The following is a 23,931-nucleotide window of genomic DNA, read 5'->3' on the forward strand; positions in this document are numbered from 1 at the left end:
CCAAACCTCCTTCCGGCGGGCTAACTAACTGACTTCGAGAAATTGGAACCTGACTTACTCTCTTTATTTCAAACTCATCATCACCGACACCTTCCATGATTGGTTCTTTGCCTATATCCTGGGATCAACTAATTGAAATAGTAAATAGAAATGATATTGACAAGCTTTATCGATCACGCGATTGCAAGAAATGCTACGACATGCACAAACAACATCTCATTTATCAAGGCAGTTCTGTTGAGAACTATGTGCTTCAAAAATTGAAGTGGCACAAGGGAGATGACGGAAACTACTTTGGAGAGTCGTCTCGACCCTACCATGTAGAACGTAATCAGTTTCCTTACTTTTTTACACCGGATTTGGTTCACTTGGTAGCTTGGCTGAAAACTGAGATCCCTCCAGATCCTCATTCACCACTGGGAGATATTTCGGAGGAAACCAGGAAAAGATTAGATGCATTGATAACCGAGTTGTTTGTTTTAAGAGTTGGCATAGATCGATCCCGACTAATATGGTTCCGTAATTGGGGAGCGTTACAGAGTATAAAAGCGGTACCACACATTCATATTGTAGTAAAAAACTTGAGTAAAGAGGAAGAATTTAAGATCTCTACTGAGCTGTAATCCTTTTATATGTCGCTTGAAGAGGTTGCTTCTTCAACTTCCTTGGTGTACTGTCGTTTTTGCGGCCATGGTCTCTGGTGAAGAGCTCGCGCTAAAGAAATCAATTCTACCTCAGAAAAAAAACTTCATGATTCACAGCTGTGCTAGTGCTGAGTGCTCAAAAGCGACTGAATCTACCTTAAAATGTCCCTTGTGTCTAAAACAAGGTCAGATCCAATATTTTTGTAACCAAAAATGTTTCAAGAATGGATGGAAGATCCACAAAGCGGTTCACGCCAAAGATGGTGATATAGATGGTTCGTACAACCCCTTTCCCAACTTTGCCTACACCGGTGAGCTCAGACCAGCATATCCCTTGTCTGTGAGACGAGAGGTTCCAGAGAACATTACTCTCCCAGATTATGCTCTTGATGGAGTACCAGTCTCAGAAATCAAAAATAACAGAATGAACAAGATCAATTTGGTAACGGAGCCAGAAGACCTGGCCAAGCTAAAAAATGTTTGCCGTTTAGCACGAGAGGTTCTAGATGCTGCGGCTGCATCTATCAAACCAGGAGTTACCACTGATGAGATAGATGAAATCGTTCATAGTGAAACAATCAAGAGAGAAGCATACCCCTCCCCTTTAAATTACTTCAATTTTCCCAAATCTGTTTGCACATCCGTTAATGAAGTCATCTGCCACGGTATACCTGATCGTAGACCGCTCCAGGATGGTGACATCGTGAACCTGGATGTTACCCTTTATAAAGATGGATTTCATGCAGATCTGAATGAAACGTACTATGTTGGAGAGAAGGCCAAGACTAACAAAGATCTGGTCAACCTCGTCGAGACAACCAGAGAAGCTCTTGCTGAAGCTATCCGTTTAGTGAAACCCGGCATGCCGTTCCGTCAAATTGGTACTGTTATCGAAAACTATGTGACTGAAAGAGGCTGTGAAACTGTTCGTTCTTACACTGGTCATGGTATCAATACTTTGTTCCACACTGAACCAACCATTCCGCATTACGCTCGTAACAAAGCTGTTGGAGTAGCCAAACCAGGAGTGGTATTCACTATCGAACCAATGTTGACTCTGGGCACTCATCGTGACGTGGTTTGGCCCGACAACTGGACCGCCGTTACCGCTGATGGAGGACCAAGTGCCCAATTTGAACATACCCTTTTGGTTACGGAAGATGGTGTGGAGATTCTCACTGGCAGAACGGAAACTTCGCCAGGCGGTGCCATCTCAAGACTATAAAAAGCCCCATATTTTTTGTTTCCTCAGCCAGCCGATTTCTTTTGTGTTTATGGGAAACTGTTTACATTCTGGTCATCAACGTATATATGATCAATTGGTGAAGTTGTATTGGCAATTGTAGAACTGTTATACTTCTAGATTTGGTGTTACAAACATCCTTACCTTATGTTTTCTCTTCTCGATACGCGCTTCAAGTAAATACAGAGTGTTCCTTATCACGCCTAAAGATTGATCATTGAGCCCTATTGATGTTTCTGGAAAGCTGTATCAACTCGTTAGAGGCTTCCGTTGAGCTCTTGGATTCTTCAACGGAAGTCTTGAGTCGGGCGACTACCTCTTTTCCCAAGTTATCTACCATTCTCAAGACCAACAGGGTATTTGGGTTGATCCCAGAAGCAGATGTACTGCAATCAAAAAAAACTCTGCGACATTCGGTAGAGCCGAATATCGTTCTGCTACTCAATCGACTGGACCATGAATTGGTCAAGCTTGAAAGAAAACGTAACAGCCTGATACGAAAGTGTGAATTAAACAAAATTCGACTAGAGAATGTTAGTTCGTTGAGGAAAAAAAGATTATCATCGGGCATTCCTTCCAGATTGGAGCTACTTCGATCTAAAAGGCGGCAGCTAGAATATCAAGTGCAGGAGAGGAACAGCTTGCAAGAAAACAAACATACAGAGGAAATTAGAGAAGATTGAGGTCATGTAGTCGAGTTTGTTTGACAAACGAGATGTTTAATCTGTATTGGATATTTATTTTGTACTATTAATGTAAATTATCTGCTTCAAAACTGTTTCGGAGGAAAGGCTGAACGACAAGAATAAGTGAATATTTTGCAATTCATTGAAGGACATTGTTCGAAATAGATGAATACATGAATACTTTGCGTTGACGAACAATATTCATGAATCAAACACTTGGCTTCCCATATCTCCTATTTTGTCAATTTCCTTTTCTCAGTTCCTCAATTGTTTATTAGTGTCAATTCACACCGTATACTCAACACTCAGTGGCCTCAACGTGAAAAACAAACCAATAGGCTTTGATCCAGCCAAATACTGCTCTTTCTTGGTTTGCCTGCAAATCTTATCTGTTATCTTTATAGTTGACCACCTGGAAATTTTCTATCATCTTTTCAACTACGCGCTCCAGGGTCTCCAACTTTGTACTTGTACTAATAAGGATAGGGTCTGAGCTCAGAACTTCAAACTTTTCCTCCACCATAACAACAATTGGTTGGTTATCGTTGTCCAAATACGTCAAATAATTCTGCAAATACTTATTGCAATTTCTGAAACTGGACCCTCCATTGAAGAAAAGACCGCTAAGCACTCCGCCAACACCTCTTCCCTGTAATGACTTCTTGTGATGATTATTGTCATCTTCGATAGCAGTGCCACTCTCACTATCAAGCCACCTTAGTAGCTTCTTGTACTCCATGTCTACAATCTCATTTATGGAGTCTTCCCGATTTTTGCTAATTTGAGTTCTGACAACATCAACAAAACTTTGTCTTTTGGTCTTGTTGACAATAATGCTCCAAGGGACGGCGTGGGATTGATGCAACTTGTTGATTTCCAGACATATATCTCCATTATTGATGTAAAAGTCTAAGGACATGCTAACTGGAAGTTCTGGCTCCAAAGCTTTTACGTTTCTGTATCGAGGGAACAAATAATCTGGTGATGGCAGTTTCAAGCTATCCTTAGCTAGTTTGATATGTCCATGAAACTCAGTTAAAACATCCAAGTAGCGTTCAAAGTGAGTTCCATCACTATAAAGTTGAAACAAACGGTCGATACTAATCAATGCCTGATCGATTTCATGCACTCCGTCATTCAACTGAGGAATAACAACTCTCTCATTAGCTTTCAACTCCAAATGCTTAACGGGAAAGCCCTTCAAAATCAAGTTGATTCCTACTATCTCACACTGTTTTCTGATAATAACTCCTTTGATTACATCAGAGTTTCTGGATGAAATAGGTAACTTTATCTCGTTGCTCTCATCAACTATCATATCTTTACAGGATACCAGTGTCTCCTGAATTGATGGAATTTGTCTCAAAATTATATTCTCAATAAACCATGGACCCTCCTTTTCTTTGTTAGATTTGCTGATCAATTTGGGATCAGTCTCTGTTATTCCGTAAGGAACGAAAACTCTACAGCTCATGACTGATAATGGTGGGGTTATAGGAGGTGATTGAAATCTTCGAGGGAACAAGGTTTCCGCCCAGAGGGCATTTTCTTGAAGGTGAGTCTGATCTGCGCACCTCTGTCGCTCGACACCGTTACCTGCTGATATCAAATCCACTCCTGTGTGCCTCCATGGATTTGCCATCAGTATTGGTGAACTATCCTGTGCCACTAGTTGCTCTTCAGGATATGGTATCGCTGGCGAGCCCCTATCAAGTGGATATAGGGGGGCCTTCTGTTAGTCACTTCTCATGCGAATGTGAGGACTCAGTTCTCCAGACGACAGCCCATCGGATTCAAGATATGGATCCACAATTGGAAGGATTGCGCTTTAGGAAACCTATAGTCAAATCAAGAGAGCTTAATTGCAACTCTGGACAGCCTCATCGTGATAATTTGCTTATTAGGCAGGTTTTGCAGACGTATAATCGGAGTTCCAGCCCTAAAATAGTGAAACCCAAATTGAAGGTGAAGAGACTCAAAATGAACGTTGAACCTATTGACGTAAAAGAGCTCTATTTCACTAAAAAGCCCTTGCTTGAGCTAAAGACAGCCACGGAAGATACAATTGCTGCAAGCTCTAGTTCCTTGATTTTTCAACCGGATCAGGAGAATGAAAAATATACACAGGAGATCATTTCTACTTTACAAGAGATCGTTTTGGAGGAACATCTGGAACACCATCATTTACTGAGAATAATGGATCTCTTGTATCAATTAGATACAAATCGTGCAGAACTGAAACTAGATACTCAGGTATTAAGAAACGTTCAAAAGGCAACTCTACAACTAATAACAGAATCATTAGAGAATGAACAAGACTGGGACTTGACATTCAAAGGTTTTTATTGTCTTCTAATCAATTTAACTATTTTAAACCTGGATAACGACAAACTTTTGCACTTGGATACTTGTCTCAAAAGTTTAGTGACATTTTTTTGTACCAAGTATGAAGACATTATTGAACCTCTAAGTACACTATCCATCGGCGAATCTACAGTGACTACAGATAGCTTTAGTCTGATTTTTGAGTTATGCAAACAATCAATAGTGGCACTTTCAATATACTGCGTCAATCATAGGCTTGATGACTATCTTTTCACCAGACTCGAGTACGTTTGCATCACAATCATAACTCATCATACTGATCATAAGAGGAAAAATCTTCTAATGGACTACTCACGATTTAGCCCTTTGAAAGTTGCTGCCTCCGACCTACTACTATCTATTTTCAGGTTTTTCCCAGATCAGAGAGAGTTTATTCTCACAGAATTCTGCTATGCAATACACAAACTAGATGAGAGAAACTCCAAAGTATACAGGGTGCAGAGTGTAATACTAGATGTTTTCACTGTCACCCTTATTAGAATGATTCAAGTTGAAACTCTTGATTTTAGGCAGCTTAGTTTGTCTGAAGTGACTAAAGTTCACGATGAAATTCAGAATATTCTACAAATAGTATTTGCAACTTTGATGGAACGTGTAGTGGACCATCCAAAGTTGAGGAGTAAACTTGAATATCTGATTCAAGACGTGCTACAAGTACTTTCCGACCCACATTTTCCTGGAGCTTCTCTTCTAATCAAAAGGTTTATGAAAGGTTTAAGTGAGTCTAGTGATAACGACATTTCAATTCTTATTGCCGGGCTGATTGCCAAGTCTTTGAATGAGAAGTTGAATTTTGAAAATAGAGAAAAAAGTTTTGACCTATCAATGCTACCCAACCTTTTGCTACAACTGGACTGGAGTGCTGCTACCACAATACTGGTCAACTGTATTGTCAGTTCTCCGAGCCCAGAAGATACTCTATCAAAGCTTGATTTCAGTAATTCTACTGGGAAAGCTCCGCCTGACGTTGACGTTAATATTTACAGCTTATATGATGAAGTGTTGAACTCCCAAAGTTTGCTACAATTGTACGATCGATTTTTGGTTATGATGCTTAACAATTTGGACAGCAAAAAGCCTAAAACTCGTCTTAAAGCTATGAAAACGGTTTCTCTTCTCCTTTCAAGAGAAGTTTTAGACTATTCCACAGTTAAAAAGATCTTTATTAAAGGTCTTCGGGACAGTTCGCCTATCATAAACAATTGGATTATTCAAGAAGCCTCTAAATATATTGACAAAGAGCCCTATTTGACTGACTTCTATCTACTGATTCTGGACAAACTTTTTGATGAGAGTATCTCTGTGAGGAAAGGTGCTCTTAAGTGTCTCAAATCCATGTATATAGTCACACAAGATGTATCTATTCAGGTACAAATTGCTGAAGGTGCCTTAAAGCTACTGGAGGATGAAGAGGAATCGATGGTCATGCTTGCTGGGGAAACACTTTTAGAACTATGGTTCTACTCTCTGGACGTAATGAATAATGAGGACAATCCCGCAGCATATAGATTGGGTGTTCATGCGAGGGTCGAAATAATGGCACAGCTTCTGGCCAGGAGTAATAAGAATAAGGACAGCTTTGTGGAGTTTATAAGGTCTTTTTTGAACGATGAAAAAAATAATGATACTAATTCTTCAAGAATGGTACTCAGATCCATCAAAGCAATTGCAGATAGCTCCTTGGAATCTATTGTTGAAAACGAAGGCAATGGGAAGGCGGAGCATATGATGTGCTTAACTTCAACTTTAGTCTTGATCAATGGGGAAATTTTGAACCAAGACCAGCTTGTGTTTTTGAAACCTTACTTGGATGAACATTCGAATACTGTTACTTGTTATTACACGCTTAAACTGTTTAAACACTCCCTTCCATTAATGAAAAATCTGGCTTCTTCTTTTACTTATGAGTGCTTAACCCTGTTATTGGAGAAACTCACCAAGTTCAATGTCAAAGAGCTGTTTGAGGCGATGCCGACAGTTTACTACCTTAGCAAACTTCAAAACGATACTAGATACGTCAATGCTGCTATATCGTGCTTGCGTCTTTTACGACCATTTGTTAATTCTAACCATGAGGGAGACTTGAATGCAAAGCTAACCAGATTGCTTTACCTTGCAGGATCATTTGGAAGATGCTGCTACTTTGAGACGTATCGTGACTTATTTGAAAAGAATAATATCACCATACAACCTAACGAGCCAGTAGTTAGTGTATTTGTGCGTTCACTGTTACTTTTTACGAAGCCTCCGATGAGCCGTAAAATACGTCGAATTGCGATTCGAAATCTAATGGAATTATGTGTAACGCATCCCAAGTTCTTCCTCTCTAAACCCTTGGTGACAATCATGGATGAAGAATTACAGTCTGACTACGTGGATACTAAAGAAGTGATTATACAAGGGATTTTTGAGTTCCTGAGCCAGCATGAAGAAACTAGCATTAACAATTCAGATCATTCTAACAAAAACTCAAAGCAGATATCCTTGGATGTAGAAGTGTTTCATGGAAAATCACCGTCATTTGTGAATGAGAGTCTGGGTGTCTCATTGGTTCACAAGTATATGCCTTACATTCTGAAAATGTGCATCTTTGATGAAGGATACTACTCTTTGCTGCCAGTTAGATTTATCGACTTTGTTGTCAGATTGGGTATGGCAAACCCAAAAGTTTGTATTTCTACAATTGTTTGCTTAGAGTCTTCTTCCAACAGGACTATAAGGAGTCTTGCTCTTCAGATACACCGTGAGCTGCACAACAAACACGAAAGCCTGATAGAATCAAGCTACGTAGAGGGTGTCAGAATGGCAACTGAATACCGCAAAGCCCATTCTAAGGATATGTGGAAAGAGACATTTTTTCTGCCCTTGTTTTTAACAATCTTGGGCGACAATAAAAGTTCCCGAAGAAAATTCTTTTCTAATCTTTTACGGTCTTTTATCAACGATGTAAGAATTTTAACAGAAAGTGATTCCCAAGCCTATCGAGATTATGTCTGCTTCGTTGTCTTGAATTTAGCAAATGTTAGTTTTATCACATTAGAGGAAGTTTACCTGATAATACGAGGTATAGATGGGTTGCTTAGTAAACAAGGTGCACCCCTTTCCGCAGAAATTGATAACCAGGAGAATGAGCATGACGGTGAAGGATTATCATGGCGAGGACTGAGTTTTTTAGTTACGGCTTTCTTGACTTTGGAACAGTTCAAAGAGTTTCTCATTTCTCGATATGGCGTTTTAGAAGAAAAATTATTAGAGTTTAGGCCTCAAAAAGTGGATAAGGAGTTACGGCAGCCTATTAGGCAGTTCAACGAAAAGAAGTTATTCGACCAGAACAAAGTTCTACACCGCTTTGACATGGACCCTAAGGAATTAAGTCTTCAATTTTCCCGAAACTGGAGCTGAAAGTTCTCGTCTCAAAATAAACCAAGTATAGAATAAAGTAGCTATTGTAGTAACAACTTCAACAAAACTGGAATCTAAGCAGACAGAGAATGGTGGTATTATTCTGAGACTTTCTGACTTCAAGTGTCAGGCGGTGCTCTAACTGTCAATGAGATATCTTGAATCCTCGAGTGATACTATAAAAACTTCTTGCCATCCAGCATCCATCATTGATTTTTTTTAGGAGAATTGCATGCTGAAAATGTTCAGTTAGATTTTTACTCTTCTCACAGTATTAATGCCTCCAAAGAACAAGAAACAAAAGGAGATAGTTCAGGATGAACGTTTGCAGGCCATTATACTGACGGATTCCTATCAAACAAGATTTGAACCAGTCTCCTCGCAAAGCCCCAGATGTTTGCTTCCTTTGGCTAACGTCCCTCTCATAGAGTACACATTGGAGTTTTTAGCAAATTCAGGTGTTGATGAAGTATATGTAATGTGCAGATCGCATGCTTCACAAATTCAAGATTATTTGGAAAAATCAAAGTGGAGCCAAAGAAATTCACCTTTCAAGGTTCAAACTGTGCTCTCATTGGAGTCCAGATCGGTCGGTGATGCAATGCGAGACTTAGATAACCGAGGACTAATAACGGGAGATTTTGTACTGATCAGCGGTGACGTCGTTACAAATATGTCTTTGGAGCCAGTGCTCAAGACTCATAGACAACGCAGATCCCAGGATAAAGACCATATGTTAACAATGGTTTTGATGGAAGCGTCCCCCTATCACAGATCCAGATCTAACACTGAACCGGCTACTTTCATGGTAGACAGAGCCACTGGAAAATGCTTATACTATGAACAAATTGGGGGTGCAAAGAAAGCAGTTTCTATAGACCCGGAGCTTCTAACTGGCATTGACAAGTTTGAGATCAGAAATGACCTAGTCGATTGCCATGTCGACATTTGTGCCCCTCAGGTACCACTAATATTCCAGGAAAATTTTGATTATCAAGAACTACGTAATGACTTTGTCCGTGGAATATTGGCATCAGATATTTTACAAAAAACCGTTTACGCACACATCACTAACCAATACGCCGCAAGGGTTGAGAGTTGGTCCACATATCATGCAATATCTCAGGATATTATGGAGCGCTGGACTTACCCTGTGGCCCCAGAGTCAAACGTAATTGATGGAACTTCCTACATTCACGTGGGTGAACACATCTACAAAGAAAATGATGTAATACTGGCACAGACATCTAGGCTACAGCGGTGCGTAGTCATTGGCGGAGGCTCATTTGTTGGAGCCGAGACGAATATTGTCTGTTCCTGTGTCGGAAAAAATGTTCGTATCGGTGAAGGTGTCCAACTGAAGAACTCGTATATTTGGGATGATGTCGTTTTAGAAAATGGCGTAGAAGCCACCGGGGCAGTAGTAGCTTCTGGGGCAATAATCCGTGCTGGAGCCAAGCTTCTTCCTGGAGCAATTGTTGGATTCAATGAAGAAGTACCTGCCGGTGCTGAAGTGGCAGCATCTGAATCTAAGATGCCACAATTAAAATTCTCCGAATCTGCGGCCCACGACGACGGTCTTTTTGATCTCTCAGACACTTCAATTACTTCGTTACCAGGTACCGGGTCTCGTCGTAAGGGTAGAACGTTATCTACAACTAGTTACTACTCGGAATTTGACAGTGATGCCGATGGTCTCAGAGATGAAGATGATTTTGACAAAGAAGCCATGGCCACAGTGACCAGATCAATGGAGAACAACCATGATCTAGATACCGCATTACTAGAGCTCAATACTCTCCGTATGTCTATGAATGTTTCCTATCATGAGCTAAGACTGGCTACTACAAAGGCTTTACTGGCAAGAATCGAACATTTTGTTGCTACGCAGACTCTATCTTTGACGGAGGCAACCAACAAGATCTTTAGAAAATGGGGCCTGCTATTCCGCAGACAAGTGTTTGAAACTGAAGAGCAAATCGATCTTCTGAATGTCTTGCAACAACAATGCCTTGAATTGGAGAACAGATCTGACGCAGCCAGTATCTTGATGCGAGCTCTATATATCCTCTACGACGAGGATATTGTAGAAGAAGATCAGATCTATGCTTGGTGGGATGCTCCAGAATCAAACGCAAGCGAAGAGCTAATAGAAGTAAAAGCCCCTGCTGGCAAATGGGTCCAGTGGTTACGCGAGGCTGAAGAGGAAAGTGATTAAATAGCTAAATAAATAAAATTTTGATCGATATCCAGGGGGGGGCCTTCCTCGCGCAATATACGCCTAAAAGTGAAATCCCTAAACTCATTTCTCAGTTGTTTGTTCTGAATTAACAACACATCTACAAAGAAGGCGAAGATTACTGATGGAGCTAGACACCTAACATTTCAATATTCACTCGATTCAACCCGCTAGAAAACCTCCCCATCATTAGATCTTGCATCAATTATCCCTGTTCACAAATTTTCAGAACCAATAATGGCCTTAACACATTTGTTTCCTGCCAACAGCAACCCCATAGTTTTTTCTATCTTAGCATGGTACCTCTTTTCATTGTCAATCTCACTATATAACAAGTGGATGTTTGGGCCCGACCTTGGATTTGAATTTCCAGTCATCATAACAAGTTTGCACCAGATGGTCCTGTTTATTCTCAGTGGGTCATGCCTCTTATTAACACCACAATTTCGTCTGGCTCATGACTCCAAACTGTCATATTCCATGCCCTGGCAAATGTACGTTCGTACTATCCTGCCTTGTGCATTAGCCTCAGCAGCTGATATTGGCGCAGGTAACTCTTCGTTTCGATTTATCACCCTCTCATTGTACACCATGGTCAAGTCTTCGAGTTTAGTTTTTGTGCTCCTCTGGGGAGTAGCTTTCAAGCTTGAAACCCTTTCGACCAGATTGGTGCTTATTGTGGCAATTATGACAGGTGGGGTGGTGATGATGGTCTATGGCCATGATTCCAAAGATGGTGACAACAGACCTACCCATATCTTCATTGGATGTTCTTTAGTCCTGATTTCTGCTGTTATGTCCGGATTGCGTTGGGCCTTAACTCAATTATTACTCAAAAGACATTCCCATACCCAGAATCCGATATTAACCATATTCTACTTATCTCCTGCTATGAGCATTGCTTTGTTCATTACGGGAGGATTTCTGGAAGGGTTTGGTTCGTTTGCTGCTTCAAAAGTCTGGGATATCAAGGGTGTGCCAGTCACGCTTTGTCTCCTAGTGATTCCAGGCATCTTAGCATTTTTGATGACTTTAAGTGAGTTTATCTTACTAAGTTATGCCTCTCTGTTGACTCTGTCAATTGCAGGGATCTTTAAGGAACTACTCACGATACTCTTAGGTCACCTGGTCTTTGGCGATTCACTCAGTCTGATCAACGGAGTCGGCCTACTGATTACGCTACTTGACATATTGTGGTACAATTATTACAGATTGACTGAGAGTTCAACAGTACCCACTCTTACAGATGTGGAACTGGAAGAGGTAAACGAATGAACCAGCACTGATTAGAATAACATCGACCCGCATGGTTAGGTCCCAGCTCCAATGGCCGTGGTATTTGCCTACTGAATGCAAATCAGCTTAATAACAGTTCAGTGGTCTATCGCATGGACGGCTCCCTCCCCAGAAAAGTGGAGATCGGATAGGTTCTCCGGCGTGCACCGTCGAAATCCAAATGGGTAATTGGAAAATGACCAAGTAGAAGTTAATTAGGAAATAGTTGCCTATTCTGTACCAATCTAAACCTTATCTTCCATATTAGTCGCGACAACAAGCATTTGCGTTGTACTAAAACTTCTGCCCCCAATAATTGATCGTTGCCCTTTTTCCTTTTTTTTATTGAGGCTGTACAAAATGTCAAGTATTTTCATAAGTTTCTTCAAACTTGTGCAACTGCGGTTTCGATATTACTGGAATGTGCTAGCGTCTTTTTTCCCCTTACTCACTTTACTGTCTGATGGGCTAAATCATGTGTTGCCACCTACCAGAAAAATCTCGTCAGACAGTGAGGAATCACACGAGTTGGATGACAAAAAATCTTTATTTCCAGAAAGTCAACAACGTATCACCCAAATAAAGGTTTTCAAGAACGTTCATCCATGTTCCTTGACTTTCAACACCAAGTTAGTTCCCTTCAAAAACTCAAACGGAGAAATGGAATGGAAATTTGTTGAGGATAACGAAAGTGCAGAGAAGTCTCCCAGTTTGATGGAGGATGGTTTAAGTGAGTCGTTATCGCCATTTATGGCCGATAGTACTCAGGACTCTGATGTTCACCTAATGTTTGGCACCCCGTTTTTAGTTAAAGAAGAACAACAACAACACAAACAAGAACAACAACAACTACAGGAACAAGAGCAAGAACACCAGCATCAGCAACATCAACAAAACCTTCCAAGCTCAAGTAATTCGAAGGATGGTAGTCAGGATCACAGTTCTTTGGCCGAATCGTCCAAGGAGCTTAACATTCATAAAAGGAACAGAAGAAAGCGTGTCTCTAGTGTAGTGACTTCAGTTACCAATGGAGAAACCTACTACCATTGCTCCGAATGTCCTTCTAAATTTAAGTTTCGTGGATACTTAACGCGGCATTCCAAGAAGCATTCACAACGTAAGGCTTATCATTGTCCTTTCTATGAATCAGGCCATGGCAAATGCAGTTTAGGTGAGGGTTTTTCCAGACGTGATACCTACAAGGTACATTTGAAAGCTATGCACTTCAAGTACCCTAAAGGTGTGAAATGCGCTGATCGAACTGGTATGATGGGGTGGTGTGGATCATGTGGTCAGAGCTTTCAGAACAATGAAATCTGGGTTGAGAGGCATATCGAGAAGGGTGTCTGTCGAGGTCTTCCAGAAGGTTACAGTAGTCGTATCATGACACGAAATCGAAAGAAAACAGGAAAGCAGTCATCTCTATTGAATGTCGCTAACAACGGTGTCAACGAAAATCCAATGCTCAAACTAGTTATGGATGGAGAAGTAGTTTCAGCCCCCAAGTTGGAGGATGTGACACATCTACTTGGTGAGTCTGGCTCCACGAACACATGGACTGAAAACTCAGAAAATGCAAGCCGAACTTCTTCGATACACGACTTAAGTGATCACTCCTCTGCTAGTGACTCTTTAAGCGGACATACGAGTGGGGAATCGCTTGCAGGCTCAACTAACGATTCTAGCTCTCAGTCTTTAGATGAAGCGATAAATCCCATTGGACACCCAGTGGATCGGTCGTTATTCGCCCATCCAAATTCCAATGGGGAAATGTTTGGGAGGTCTTGGACGGCAAGAGAGTCAAGTTTGCACTCAGTTGTTGATCCTTTTGGTGGACAGGTGCAAGCACAGGTGCAGGCACAGATTTACATGAAGTCCCAGGCAGATTCACAGGTGTCTCAGAGCGACTCCCAGAAACAGGTAAACTTTCAAACTAACTTTCAGCAGATTCCCCAAAACTTTGAGAATTCTGTACCACTAGCTATGCCAATAGGCGATGATGATTTTCCTGCATTGGATGGAGAAAATGCGTATATTGCCCTATTACAACAACATCGGCAGCTCCCTGATTCAAGGCCAGAGCGCGCCAAGCCTGCTCACTTAGGCCAAGATCCATTATTTCATCCAAACATGCATGTTTCGTGGCTTAGCCAACCTGATCTTACATTTTAGTTGTGTAAATGATGAATTGAACGATTGAACGATTAGAAGAGATCTCATGTACGTTTACTCTGGAGTTTTTTCTTGATCCTTGCATGACCTGAATTTTTCAGTGATCGTATTTCCCTCATTCTTTTCTTAGGCTCGCATAACCCCTCGAATTGCAATATTTGTCATCAAAAATTTATAGTGACTTGTTCCCTTGATTAATCCCAGACCAGGCCGAAAAGCATGTACCAGGCGTTGTTGGTTTTGTCTCTGATATGCTTTTCGTCGGCTAATTTTGTTAAGCTGCGAAGCAACGCTGGTATGTTTTATGATACTATGGCTGGAGTTCCACGTTCAGATGAAGAGTTCTGGTTGCGTTTGGATATTAACCAAGGTCTCTCTTGGACTCTGGATAGTAGCTACTACTCCTGTAATGGCTCAAATGTTTCGTCTTCCCTGTGTTTCAATTCTGCTCAAAACGTTTACGATGCTTCCAATAGTCCAACTGCAGATTTCGTTGATGTCTACGCAAACACAACTGTAAACAATACAGATGAGGCATCGGCCGAGAGAGTAAATCTTACAAACAACTTATTTGCTGATGGCGTTTATATGGAAGACAATTTTTACGTCACATTGAATAATGGAGCAAGAATGACTGCTACAGATCTGAAATTTTTGAATGCCCACAATAGTAGCGCCGCTGTGGGGTCTTTGGCGTTGGGGAGTTACACCTCACAGGACGTGCCAACTTTCTTACAAAGACTCCAAAGCGGTGGTCTTATTGAATCCAACTCGTTTTCATTGGCATTAAACGAAATCGATTCTTCATATGGAGAGCTCTATTTGGGGACAATAAACTCTACCAAGTATGTCGAGCCTCTGGTAGAATTCGATTTTATTCCGGTGTCAGATCCCAATGGAGTTTTTGGATTCGATTGGGAAGATACATTCCCTACAGTTCCGATCAGCGGATTAAGCATGTCTTCGAATGACAAACAGAGAACTGTCTTTTTCCCCAATGAGTGGAACAACACGGTCTTAACGGGAACATACCCACTTCCAATGATGTTAGATTCAAGAAACATCTTTATCCATCTTCCATTCTCTTCAATCATACATATAGCAGTGCAGCTTAATGCACTGTATCTTGATACACTTCATAAATGGGCCGTGAACTGTTCTGTTGGTCAACTGGACGCAACTTTAAACTTTCACATGGGTAACCTTACCGTTCATGCTCCTATCAAGGAGTTGATTTATCCAGCATACCAAGGAGACAAAAGGCTGAGCTTTGCTAATGGAGAAGATGTTTGTATTCTTGCCATGGCTCCTGATGTTTACATTGGTTATCCACTGCTAGGAACCCCCTTTTTAAGGAATGCAGTGGTTGCCGTTAATCATGATTCAAAAAAGGTCGCCGTTGCCAATCTTAATAGAGATAGCATTCCTCCCGCTTCGAACGTTTCTGTTTCGGAATCAATGGGAGTTTATGTTCCTCCACCTGTTTCAACTTCAAGAACATCGGAGAGACCGTCCACACTAGATGAGACTAGTACAGCCAATTTTGACAAAAGGGAAGAGTCTGCAATATCATCAAGTTCAGTCACTAACAGCTCGTCTAGAAATTCTTCAACCATAACTTCTTCAGGAACTCAAACCGAGCAAACATCAGGCATAGCTACCATCGAAACAGATAGCATACCAGGAGCTCTAGGGAATAATTTAACTGATTATTCAACGCTGACTCTAACAATATACACCAATTCCGAAGTGGACGAACTCAATCCTAACATAGCAACAGCATTCATTTCCAATGGTTCTATTTATTCAGAGCCTTACCCCTTTTCCGGAACTGCAGTTGCTGAATCATTCAGTGCATCACCTTCACAGGCTGAAGGATCGAACTCATCGTCCTCAGGATCTTCTTTAGTTTTGTGTTTCTTTACATCATTGGCCAGTCTGTTGACTGTGAGCTGTCTACTACTGTAAATTAATTGAATAGAAAGTAATAAGTAAAATGTCATGATTCAAAATTACATATATATATATATGAAGTTAATCAATTATAGTTCCCACTGGGGGGCCATACTTCTCCAGATACAATCACTTCGGTCATCCATTCCCAATTAAGAAGCTGAATCCTAGTCCTTTTAGATTCGGGCAAGTTTCTTGCTTGAAGCTTCGAAACGCTTTTTGACCTTTTTGATTTTATTTCTGGTTCATCGTCACTGTCTTCATTATAATTGATTTTCTTAACTGTCCGTCGTCGTCGGGTGGTAATCAAATCTTGCGAGTCAATCCCCCTCTTCTTTGTGGTCGCCCCGGAAGCAAGCTCTTCTGTTTGATCGTTAGGGGTTTGATTGTCAATTTTATCGTATGCCAAATTGAGTGCTCCAGTTATCTCCTTGATGGTCTTGTCGTCATACAAGGCACATTCACATTTATCTTCCCTTCCATTAGAGGGGTGGTATTTTTCTATGATGCTCAAAGCTTCCTCGTAGTTGGCAGGTTTGTCCAACGATTTAACACCAAAACAATAAGCTAGAAATTCAACCACACCGGCTTTCACCTGGTCACCATCCTGGATGACTAAGAGTCTCATGCCGTTCATTTTGTAATTATTTGCCCGCAACTGGGAGACTAAGCTTTTTCCAGCCTCAAAGTTGTTTATAAAGCGGGAAATCTCTATACTCTTCAACCCTGATACCAGTTTGGTCTTTCCTGCAGGCAAAAGATATGCTTTCCACCTAGAAAAAGTTTTGGAATCCTTTAAGCAATCACCAATAAATTCATGCCCTAATACAGGCCAACCCAACGCCAACGCTTCCAAATATTTTGGTGTTCTTACAACTCCGTTTGAAATTATGGCAGCAAAAGAAAAAGAGTCTAAACTGTCCTTTGGTGTCAATTGTAAATTATGTTCGCTGTCAATAAATTGGGTCCTCGAGTCTAGAAGAAAGGGTCTAAACCCATTCTCCAAAATTTTTCCGCCATTTGAATCGATTTCAGCCTTCAAATCCAAAATCTCTTTACCTTTTTTATCTGTGGTGCCTGTGATCGCAAATAAACAACCGGAAAACACACCATGGTCATTATTTAAATATTTCGAAGTTAGGCCGAGTGATTCCTTTACCTGGCATAAATAATCTTTGAAGAAGTCTGTGTCATTAAATAGTTTCGACCTAGTAGGGCAACGAAAAAGAGTACCTGACAAGTAAATTTCATTCAAGTTAACTTTCTTTTCTTCATCCTTTTCAAGATCCACTCCCTTCTTATGTTCCTTAAGATATACTGTATTGAATCCACGAGCACATTGAATATCAGTGTTATCCGATGCAATGCTTCCCTTAAACGCTAATCCCGTGACAATGCATGTTCTACGCTTCAGACTTTTCCACTTAATGACGTCTCCGATTTTGATATCCAAGATGCCAAGTACGTTCATTTCCCTAATCCGGAAGACATCCACACCATCTGAAACATCAACTGATGTGCCAGCAAAATCAACTATATTCCCAGGAATAATTTTAGACCCAATTCTCACCCAAACTGCAGCTTTGTTTGCGATGTCAGTCTGGGATAAGATATAGTCCTCGTGTTTCTCCTTTCGGTGAATAACTTCTTTCTGACCCAATTCTATATCAAATTTATTTGAAACTCTTAGGTCTTTCGATTGCGGACTTTGAAAACTGTCGAAAATAACATCATGATTCTCTATTAGATCCGAAAGCGAAGAAGTACGAGAATTAGTATCTAGGGTCTGGTGTTTTTCATAGTCACTGTGAATCTCTTCTTCGACTTCATTCGCATCAAACAAGTTTCTACGAGTAGGAGACCCTTTGAAAGATTGTTGAGAGAACATGAAATCTGCATTTTGAGAATAATTGGGTTTACGGGGAGAAAGGTAATTGGAACCAATGTGCTTGTTCTGCTCTTCCATCTTATCAAAGCTTGATGGTGTCTGCTGGGCCTTGAGGTGTCGGGCATGTTTAAAATTAAGCGCTCGTTCATCTTCAATGTCTGTTAATTCTTCGGTGACTTCTGAAGAAAGGAACTCTTTCTCTTTCGGCGTGGACACATTCTGTTTTCCAGGAGAAAAGGAAGTACTCCCGGAACCACTTTTATTTCTTTTTGGAGTAAGTCTTTCCAAGGTATCAAATAACAAATTGTTTGGAAAAGCAGATGCCTCATCATTCTCCTCTTCGTCACCATTTTGAGACTTGATATTACTGAAGGATGACTCGATTATTTGTGAGTTCTCGGGATCAGTGAGTTCATGACGCCTGGAAAATCGAGAGGCATTTGTGGATGCTATTTCACGTTCAGCAGTACCAGGGACCTGTATAAATTTTTGATTAGGCGTGCCATGAATGTTTTGAGTGCTCTTCTCGATAACCTGAGTTGGGGCCAATTGAGAAGCTCCTCCCAGTAGATATTCCTTTGTCATATACTTATGCCCATCATCCGCTTGAGTAGACGTTGGCATATTAGATGTATCAATTACTTGCGTGTCCTTTAACATTGGTCCCAATTTCTCTTGAGACTCCCAATTGGAATGTGAATCTTTTTGAGTGCTTGATTGCGTATCCAAGATTGGAACTATATCCTTCTCAGAAACTGCAAGTGTGTCTGAAGAAGGTAAAATATCCTTTTGTGTTGCATCAAACGGAATACGATGCCTTGGGGTGTCATGAGACAGTGTAGAATCGAATGTGTCGTTTTGCTTCAGCGACCGATCGTTCAGTTTCAGAGAACTGGTAGATTGATCTTCCATATCAACTCCATCAACTACTATACCATCTAAAACTTCAAATTCTTGAACAACAGCGTGATTTTTTCTAAGTTGTTCGAATATCCCATGAGCCGTCTTACTCCTGGCTGCAGGAACAGGTGTAACTTGGGTCTCTTTCAAGACAGAATTGTCAAAAGATTTGCTCATATTTGGGCTTTCAAATGGATCCTTCGTCTTTTTGAGCCATGGTGTTTGAGGCATTGAGTAGCAGGTGATGGGAGCTATAGAAACAACTGAAAACTTGACTTCAATAGTAGTGATAAGTTGGATATATCTAGACACCGCGACTGAGAGGCAGATGTTGGGTGTCAATCTGATTTTGCATTACAACATTGAAATGTATTCAAGGATGTCCGCATTCAAGCATTGCCATATGTAACGACAGTCAATGGGATTGAGTAGACAAGAGTTTTTAACAGCGTCTTAACGTATTTATCCTCAACCTAAAATTGCGTGTGACGATTACACTTATTTGTGTTCTTATTGAATTTCTGTCAGCACTTCCCATTTCTCCACATATTTAGCTTTTTGTGCAACTGTCACACACTAGGAAAACGGTTGGCACTCACTCAATCATAGTGCACAGATATGAAGACACAATTTGATGTCCTTTGTAGACGTCTGGATGAGCTCTACAATGATAGGTGTTTTTTTGAGGTGGTTTGGCTAGTAACCCCAGAGATGTTGTTTGAGCCGATCCCACTGGAGCAAAGAGTTCAGATTGGGCTAGCCCTGATTCAGCTAAAGAAATACGGAGTAGGAGTTCAGCAACTTATCTTGGCCTGTGAATTCTCCTCGGGTATGAGTAAACAAGATAAATGGTTACTTTTAGCCCAACAATTGAAGAAGTTGGGCTATGTTGAAAAAGCTAGACTATGTTTGAACGAGGCCTATTTGATATCTCTAGATACAAAAATACTACAACTGGTGATAGAGGTGCAGAGGACAAATAATGTTAAAGTAGAGCCTAATGAAGATGAATTACAGTTGATCCAGAAAATTCGAAAAATGGAACAGTTGCACCAGAAAGAGTACTACCAGTCTCGTATTACCCAGTTAGAAGAAATTGAGTATATCAGTAATCAGTTGATTCTTTTTTCAATATCCAACTTTTTGGAACGTCAAAAAATCATAGATGATTGCCTCCTAGGCCGAGTCTTCAAAGTAGCATCCAAGTTTCCCCCATGGTCCTTTTTTAGCTTACTCGAAGAACATAAACCAACACTTCAAAGTTTGATCAAAGAGGAAGAAGATATCTATTTTGAGATTAACTTGACTGCCCCAGCAAAGCCCTTCTGTAAATCCTTAAAAGCATTATCTAGAAGCCAGCATAAAGAGAAGCTAGTGAAGATCTGCAGGCTTGCTGTGCTGCACAGGTTCACTCAATCAATTATCTCCTTCTTGAACGACGACCTTGAAAGGTCCTCCAGCATCATGAGAGAAGTTCTCTTGCTCTTTGAGATGCTAAGTATGCATTTTGATATGATTAATAAGACTAGAAACGAATTCATTGAGCAATTTGGGTTCAACGAGGTATTCATGGTGTGTGCCATCTATGCTGCACAATATGCACTCCAGAGGAACCATAAAACTAGTAGAGAAGAGATTGAGCACCTTCAAAAGGTTCTTAACAAATGTTTAGATGATTCTTCTGTGAACCTGATAACCAACAAGCAACTGGCAGGACACTTATTCAAAATGCTGGGATTAATTCACCAAAGATTGGCCGTGTATAACCTACGTTGGATACGCTCCAGCCCAAGCATGTTTGAAAATCACCAGCCTGTTGAGGTACCAGATAACTTGATTAAATTGAATGAAGAAAACCTAGACTGCATGGTTACTAACTTGATTTGGGCGGCCACAATGAAACAGAATCATGATCCTGAATTGGTTCGTATCTATGATCAAATCTTGTGGGCCATGTTACTGAGTGGAGGTGTCCACGTAAAATGTTTTTGGTTTTTCAAGTTCGTTAGGGACTACTATAAATTGGAGAATGATATTTCACCGTTGACACTTGATTGCTACCAGCCACAGACCTGCTATCACAAAGAATCTATTACTGAAAGGCTTGTAGAGTATTACTGTCATGGCCAATTTTTTTCAATAGAGAACGAAGCCCAAAAGTTATTAGATCACATTTATAACATTAAGGACTCATTTAGTTCGGATGAAAAGTCTCAAATGTGGGACGTTACCCAGGAGAATGTTTTCTTGGCACCTCACGTATTTCTTCACCAAGATTCGTTCAAGTGTCTCATGATGGACGGTTATTTTTCATATGCTGAGTTTCAGTCACTTCAACAGCACCATCTGAGGCCAATTCTGCGAAGATTAATGCGGTACCCCCAAGAAGAAACAACAGAAGAAGTTTCAAAGAGTATTCACAAGAGCCGAGATTGGATTGTTTTATGGATCCAACAGTTCAAAGTATTTAATGGTAGAGAAATTCCCGAGGTCATTTCCAACTTTTGGTACGAAAATATCGAGTAATCTGAATGCTTCTTAGAGTATAGCTAATAATAAAGATTAAAATCTAGGTTACTGAAATATCTAAGTGCTGAGATGCACTTTCACGTTTAACACTGTCAAATAGGGCATCGGATTTAAATGTTAAATCCTTTGATTTAGTTCCAGCCAGTCTCTCTGTTCTGTATTTTTCGTAAAGAACCGAATGAGTGGAATCCTTGAAATCTTGTAAGTAAGAGCCAAACAAAATATTGCGCAATGGTAGAAAGTCACAGTGGTCAGGATCCTCCACCCTAACAGTTCCCCAAGGGTAATCTCGAGTATGAAATTTTTGACCATTGATGATTTCCACGTTATTACCACCAATCACAGCAAACGGAAGCATCTTCTGAATTTCCAACCCTTCATTGTAATAGTCTGAGTCAGCAACAGAGTCATAGCTCAGTGTGAAATCGTAGATGGGAATATTGTGATCCTTGATATCGTCCATCACCAGTTGTTTGTTAAGTTGGAGTTCCTCCTCGGTTAGTAAATCTGCTTTGGACAACAAAGGAATCACATTTGCCCTGGTCCCGACCATTTTCATGAATTCTAAATCAAGCTCTCTAAGTGGTTTTCCTGTGGGTCTAATAAGATAAAAGACCACATGGATTCTTTTATCTTTTGCCTTTGTATTTCGCTCAACGCGGCATTCTTCATCTAAGATGGTGTCGTATTGTGCCTCCAAATATTTTAAAACCTCTAATGAACTTTCTTCGTTGTTAATCTTATCCCCAAACCCTGGTGTTGTGACAATCTCCAGATTGATCGGAGTGGAGTTGATTTCAGTAATTTCAGCTTTATATGTTTTGAACGAAACATTATTATCCGCTGGAGTTTCAGAAGTAGGCTCTATAACCTGCTGACCGCACAGTGTGTTGATGAAACTTGATTTCCCAGTTCCTCTAACACCGCAGACCATAATAGAGAGGTCCAAACCTCTCTTGACCATTTTACGACGTCGCATCTCCTCAGGGGAGATCGAAGTGAAGGTGTTCATTGGACACTATAATTTACTAGTACTCTTATGGAAAAGAATGAACGGGCGGAGACCTAATTGGTGTTTGTGTTGCGTCTATAGGAGGAGTAACACAACCAGACAGAGTTGTATGATGAGAGTGCTTCCGACATCCAACATCGAATTTTGATATCGCCCAAGTGAGTGGGGGGGGGGTGGGGAAGGGAATAGAGAGTGCGTGCTGGCGGAGCTGACAAAACCTGGTTATGCTGTGTTGGTAAAGTAATCCTATCGGTTGTATATTTTCAATTTTCTACGTACCATTGGGTGCAGGCGTTGTAGCATTTGTTTCAGAATCACTAAATTCTTTCACTGTTTCTTTGGTTGAATTCGGGTAGTCGTCAAAGTCATTGCCTTTGGGATTTTCCTTGGTAGTTCCATTGGTATTTTTGGAAATGTCATCACCATCATTATTCTTAACTTCTTCATTTAATTCTTGTGGTGCAGTCTTAGTTGAAATAGCATCTAATTCCACGGCTCCAGCACTTTTGTCAACAGGAATTGTTTTATTTTTCTCCTGTGGTATGTCCTCACCAGCAACTCTGAAAAAACGATCTTTTGGATACTGACCATATCTTTCCTTGACAGAGGGAGGAATTCGATCTTTGAGGATCCTCATCATTTCTACGAATACTTTGTAACACCTCCAACAATCATTGATTGACGTATTCAGGCTTTTCTGAAGAAACTGGGGTGAAAACCTGGCATCCTCTTGAATACAGGCATGTACTAGTCCAACACCAGCTACAACATTGGCTCCAAACAAAACTAATAAGGCTAGTTTGCAACACTCTTCGTAGAAAGAACATGATTCTCTGAATATGAGCTCTGGAGAAACCTTCAGTGGAATACCAGCATTCAGTTGTTTGGGAAACTCTGCTTCTCGTACTGCTTGTTGGGACTTTCGGTATGGAGACTCTGGAGAAACATCAAAGCACAAGTATAGTAACACTATTTCTTCATTTCGTATTATCGTATCCCTCCATTGCCAAAAATCCTTTGTCTGTTCATCCACTTGCTTCTGAGGATCTTTGGAACTGATCTTGACAGCTTCTATGACTACGTTTTTTAGAGGCCTGCGGGCTTCTTCAGTTTTTGTCGCAATAAATAGACAAGCGGCAGCCACAGGGTATTGGTGATGCATGTTAAAATCTCTTCTCATGTAAAATCGGTGAAATAAGGTTGATCCTGTGATTGCAACTGATCGGGACAAGTTGAGGGCACGAGCCAATTGATTGATGAAGTTCACGCCCTTCCACCTTCTCTCAAGCTCAACATGATATGGAACCTGCTTTACTCTGCTGGGACTTCGGTCTCGTAGTTCATCAAACGTGAACTTCCAGTTATTCTCAACAATATCAACGACTGGTGGCCATGTGGTGGAACTGATTGGGTCCACCTTGGATGCTGGTTTTGACCTTTTGGAGGGACTGCTATCAGGAGCTGGACTAACTTCAGTATCGCTCGGTCGTTTTAAAGAGTCTTTCTTACCTTTGAAATTCTCTTGTGGTGTTATCATAATCGCCTAGGATGTTCAAGATTATGAAGATTTTTTTTATTGATTATAAGACGGTGCGAAATGGGT

At 40.7% G+C, this 23,931-nt stretch overlaps 13 protein-coding genes across 13 annotated transcripts; 9 read left to right on the plus strand and 4 right to left on the minus strand.

Annotated features, from left to right (window-relative positions):
- Window positions 1-95: 95 nt before the first annotated feature.
- Window positions 96-623, plus strand: PAS_chr3_0387 (uncharacterized protein; the record flags this gene model as incomplete). The annotated part of the gene is made up of 1 exon (XM_002492567.1): window positions 96-623. The coding sequence occupies one exon, from the start codon at window positions 96-98 to the stop codon at window positions 621-623; it is 528 nt and encodes a 175-aa protein (XP_002492612.1).
- A 127-nt stretch (window positions 624-750) lies between these two features.
- Window positions 751-1,869, plus strand: PAS_chr3_0388 (Methionine aminopeptidase; the record flags this gene model as incomplete). Its single annotated transcript, XM_002492568.1, has 1 exon — window positions 751-1,869. The coding sequence occupies one exon, from the start codon at window positions 751-753 to the stop codon at window positions 1,867-1,869; it is 1,119 nt and encodes a 372-aa protein (XP_002492613.1).
- A 248-nt stretch (window positions 1,870-2,117) lies between these two features.
- Window positions 2,118-2,570, plus strand: PAS_chr3_0389 (Hypothetical protein; the record flags this gene model as incomplete). The annotated part of the gene is made up of 1 exon (XM_002492569.1): window positions 2,118-2,570. One exon carries the CDS (start codon window positions 2,118-2,120, stop codon window positions 2,568-2,570), a length of 453 nt encoding a protein of 150 aa, XP_002492614.1.
- Window positions 2,571-2,958: 388 nt separating this feature from the next.
- On the minus strand, window positions 2,959-4,047 carry PAS_chr3_0390 (Subunit of RAVE (Rav1p, Rav2p, Skp1p); the record flags this gene model as incomplete). The annotated part of the gene is made up of 1 exon (XM_002492570.1): window positions 2,959-4,047. The coding sequence occupies one exon, from the start codon at window positions 4,045-4,047 to the stop codon at window positions 2,959-2,961; it is 1,089 nt and encodes a 362-aa protein (XP_002492615.1).
- Window positions 4,048-4,202: 155 nt separating this feature from the next.
- Window positions 4,203-8,360, plus strand: PAS_chr3_1186 (uncharacterized protein; the record flags this gene model as incomplete). Its single annotated transcript, XM_002492571.1, has 1 exon — window positions 4,203-8,360. The coding sequence occupies one exon, from the start codon at window positions 4,203-4,205 to the stop codon at window positions 8,358-8,360; it is 4,158 nt and encodes a 1,385-aa protein (XP_002492616.1).
- Window positions 8,361-8,637: 277 nt separating this feature from the next.
- On the plus strand, window positions 8,638-10,578 carry PAS_chr3_0391 (Catalytic epsilon subunit of the translation initiation factor eIF2B; the record flags this gene model as incomplete). The annotated part of the gene is made up of 1 exon (XM_002492572.1): window positions 8,638-10,578. The coding sequence occupies one exon, from the start codon at window positions 8,638-8,640 to the stop codon at window positions 10,576-10,578; it is 1,941 nt and encodes a 646-aa protein (XP_002492617.1).
- A 258-nt stretch (window positions 10,579-10,836) lies between these two features.
- Window positions 10,837-11,874, plus strand: PAS_chr3_0392 (Putative nucleotide sugar transporter; the record flags this gene model as incomplete). Its single annotated transcript, XM_002492573.1, has 1 exon — window positions 10,837-11,874. One exon carries the CDS (start codon window positions 10,837-10,839, stop codon window positions 11,872-11,874), a length of 1,038 nt encoding a protein of 345 aa, XP_002492618.1.
- Window positions 11,875-12,234: 360 nt separating this feature from the next.
- PAS_chr3_0393 (Transcription factor) lies at window positions 12,235-14,046 on the plus strand (the record flags this gene model as incomplete). Its single annotated transcript, XM_002492574.1, has 1 exon — window positions 12,235-14,046. One exon carries the CDS (start codon window positions 12,235-12,237, stop codon window positions 14,044-14,046), a length of 1,812 nt encoding a protein of 603 aa, XP_002492619.1.
- A 219-nt stretch (window positions 14,047-14,265) lies between these two features.
- Window positions 14,266-16,014, plus strand: PAS_chr3_0394 (Putative GPI-anchored aspartic protease; the record flags this gene model as incomplete). The annotated part of the gene is made up of 1 exon (XM_002492575.1): window positions 14,266-16,014. One exon carries the CDS (start codon window positions 14,266-14,268, stop codon window positions 16,012-16,014), a length of 1,749 nt encoding a protein of 582 aa, XP_002492620.1.
- A 70-nt stretch (window positions 16,015-16,084) lies between these two features.
- PAS_chr3_0395 (Hypothetical protein) lies at window positions 16,085-19,018 on the minus strand (the record flags this gene model as incomplete). The annotated part of the gene is made up of 1 exon (XM_002492576.1): window positions 16,085-19,018. The coding sequence occupies one exon, from the start codon at window positions 19,016-19,018 to the stop codon at window positions 16,085-16,087; it is 2,934 nt and encodes a 977-aa protein (XP_002492621.1).
- Window positions 19,019-19,405: 387 nt separating this feature from the next.
- Window positions 19,406-21,313, plus strand: PAS_chr3_0396 (Hypothetical protein; the record flags this gene model as incomplete). Its single annotated transcript, XM_002492577.1, has 1 exon — window positions 19,406-21,313. The coding sequence occupies one exon, from the start codon at window positions 19,406-19,408 to the stop codon at window positions 21,311-21,313; it is 1,908 nt and encodes a 635-aa protein (XP_002492622.1).
- Window positions 21,314-21,356: 43 nt separating this feature from the next.
- On the minus strand, window positions 21,357-22,328 carry PAS_chr3_0397 (Component of the septin ring of the mother-bud neck that is required for cytokinesis; the record flags this gene model as incomplete). Its single annotated transcript, XM_002492578.1, has 1 exon — window positions 21,357-22,328. The coding sequence occupies one exon, from the start codon at window positions 22,326-22,328 to the stop codon at window positions 21,357-21,359; it is 972 nt and encodes a 323-aa protein (XP_002492623.1).
- A 271-nt stretch (window positions 22,329-22,599) lies between these two features.
- On the minus strand, window positions 22,600-23,865 carry PAS_chr3_1187 (uncharacterized protein; the record flags this gene model as incomplete). Its single annotated transcript, XM_002492579.1, has 1 exon — window positions 22,600-23,865. The coding sequence occupies one exon, from the start codon at window positions 23,863-23,865 to the stop codon at window positions 22,600-22,602; it is 1,266 nt and encodes a 421-aa protein (XP_002492624.1).
- Window positions 23,866-23,931: the final 66 nt, after the last annotated feature.

The sequence above is a fragment of the Komagataella phaffii genome, chromosome 3 (assembly GCF_000027005.1).
Source record: "Komagataella phaffii GS115 chromosome 3, complete sequence".
Lineage (NCBI taxonomy): Eukaryota > Fungi > Ascomycota > Pichiomycetes > Pichiales > Pichiaceae > Komagataella > Komagataella phaffii.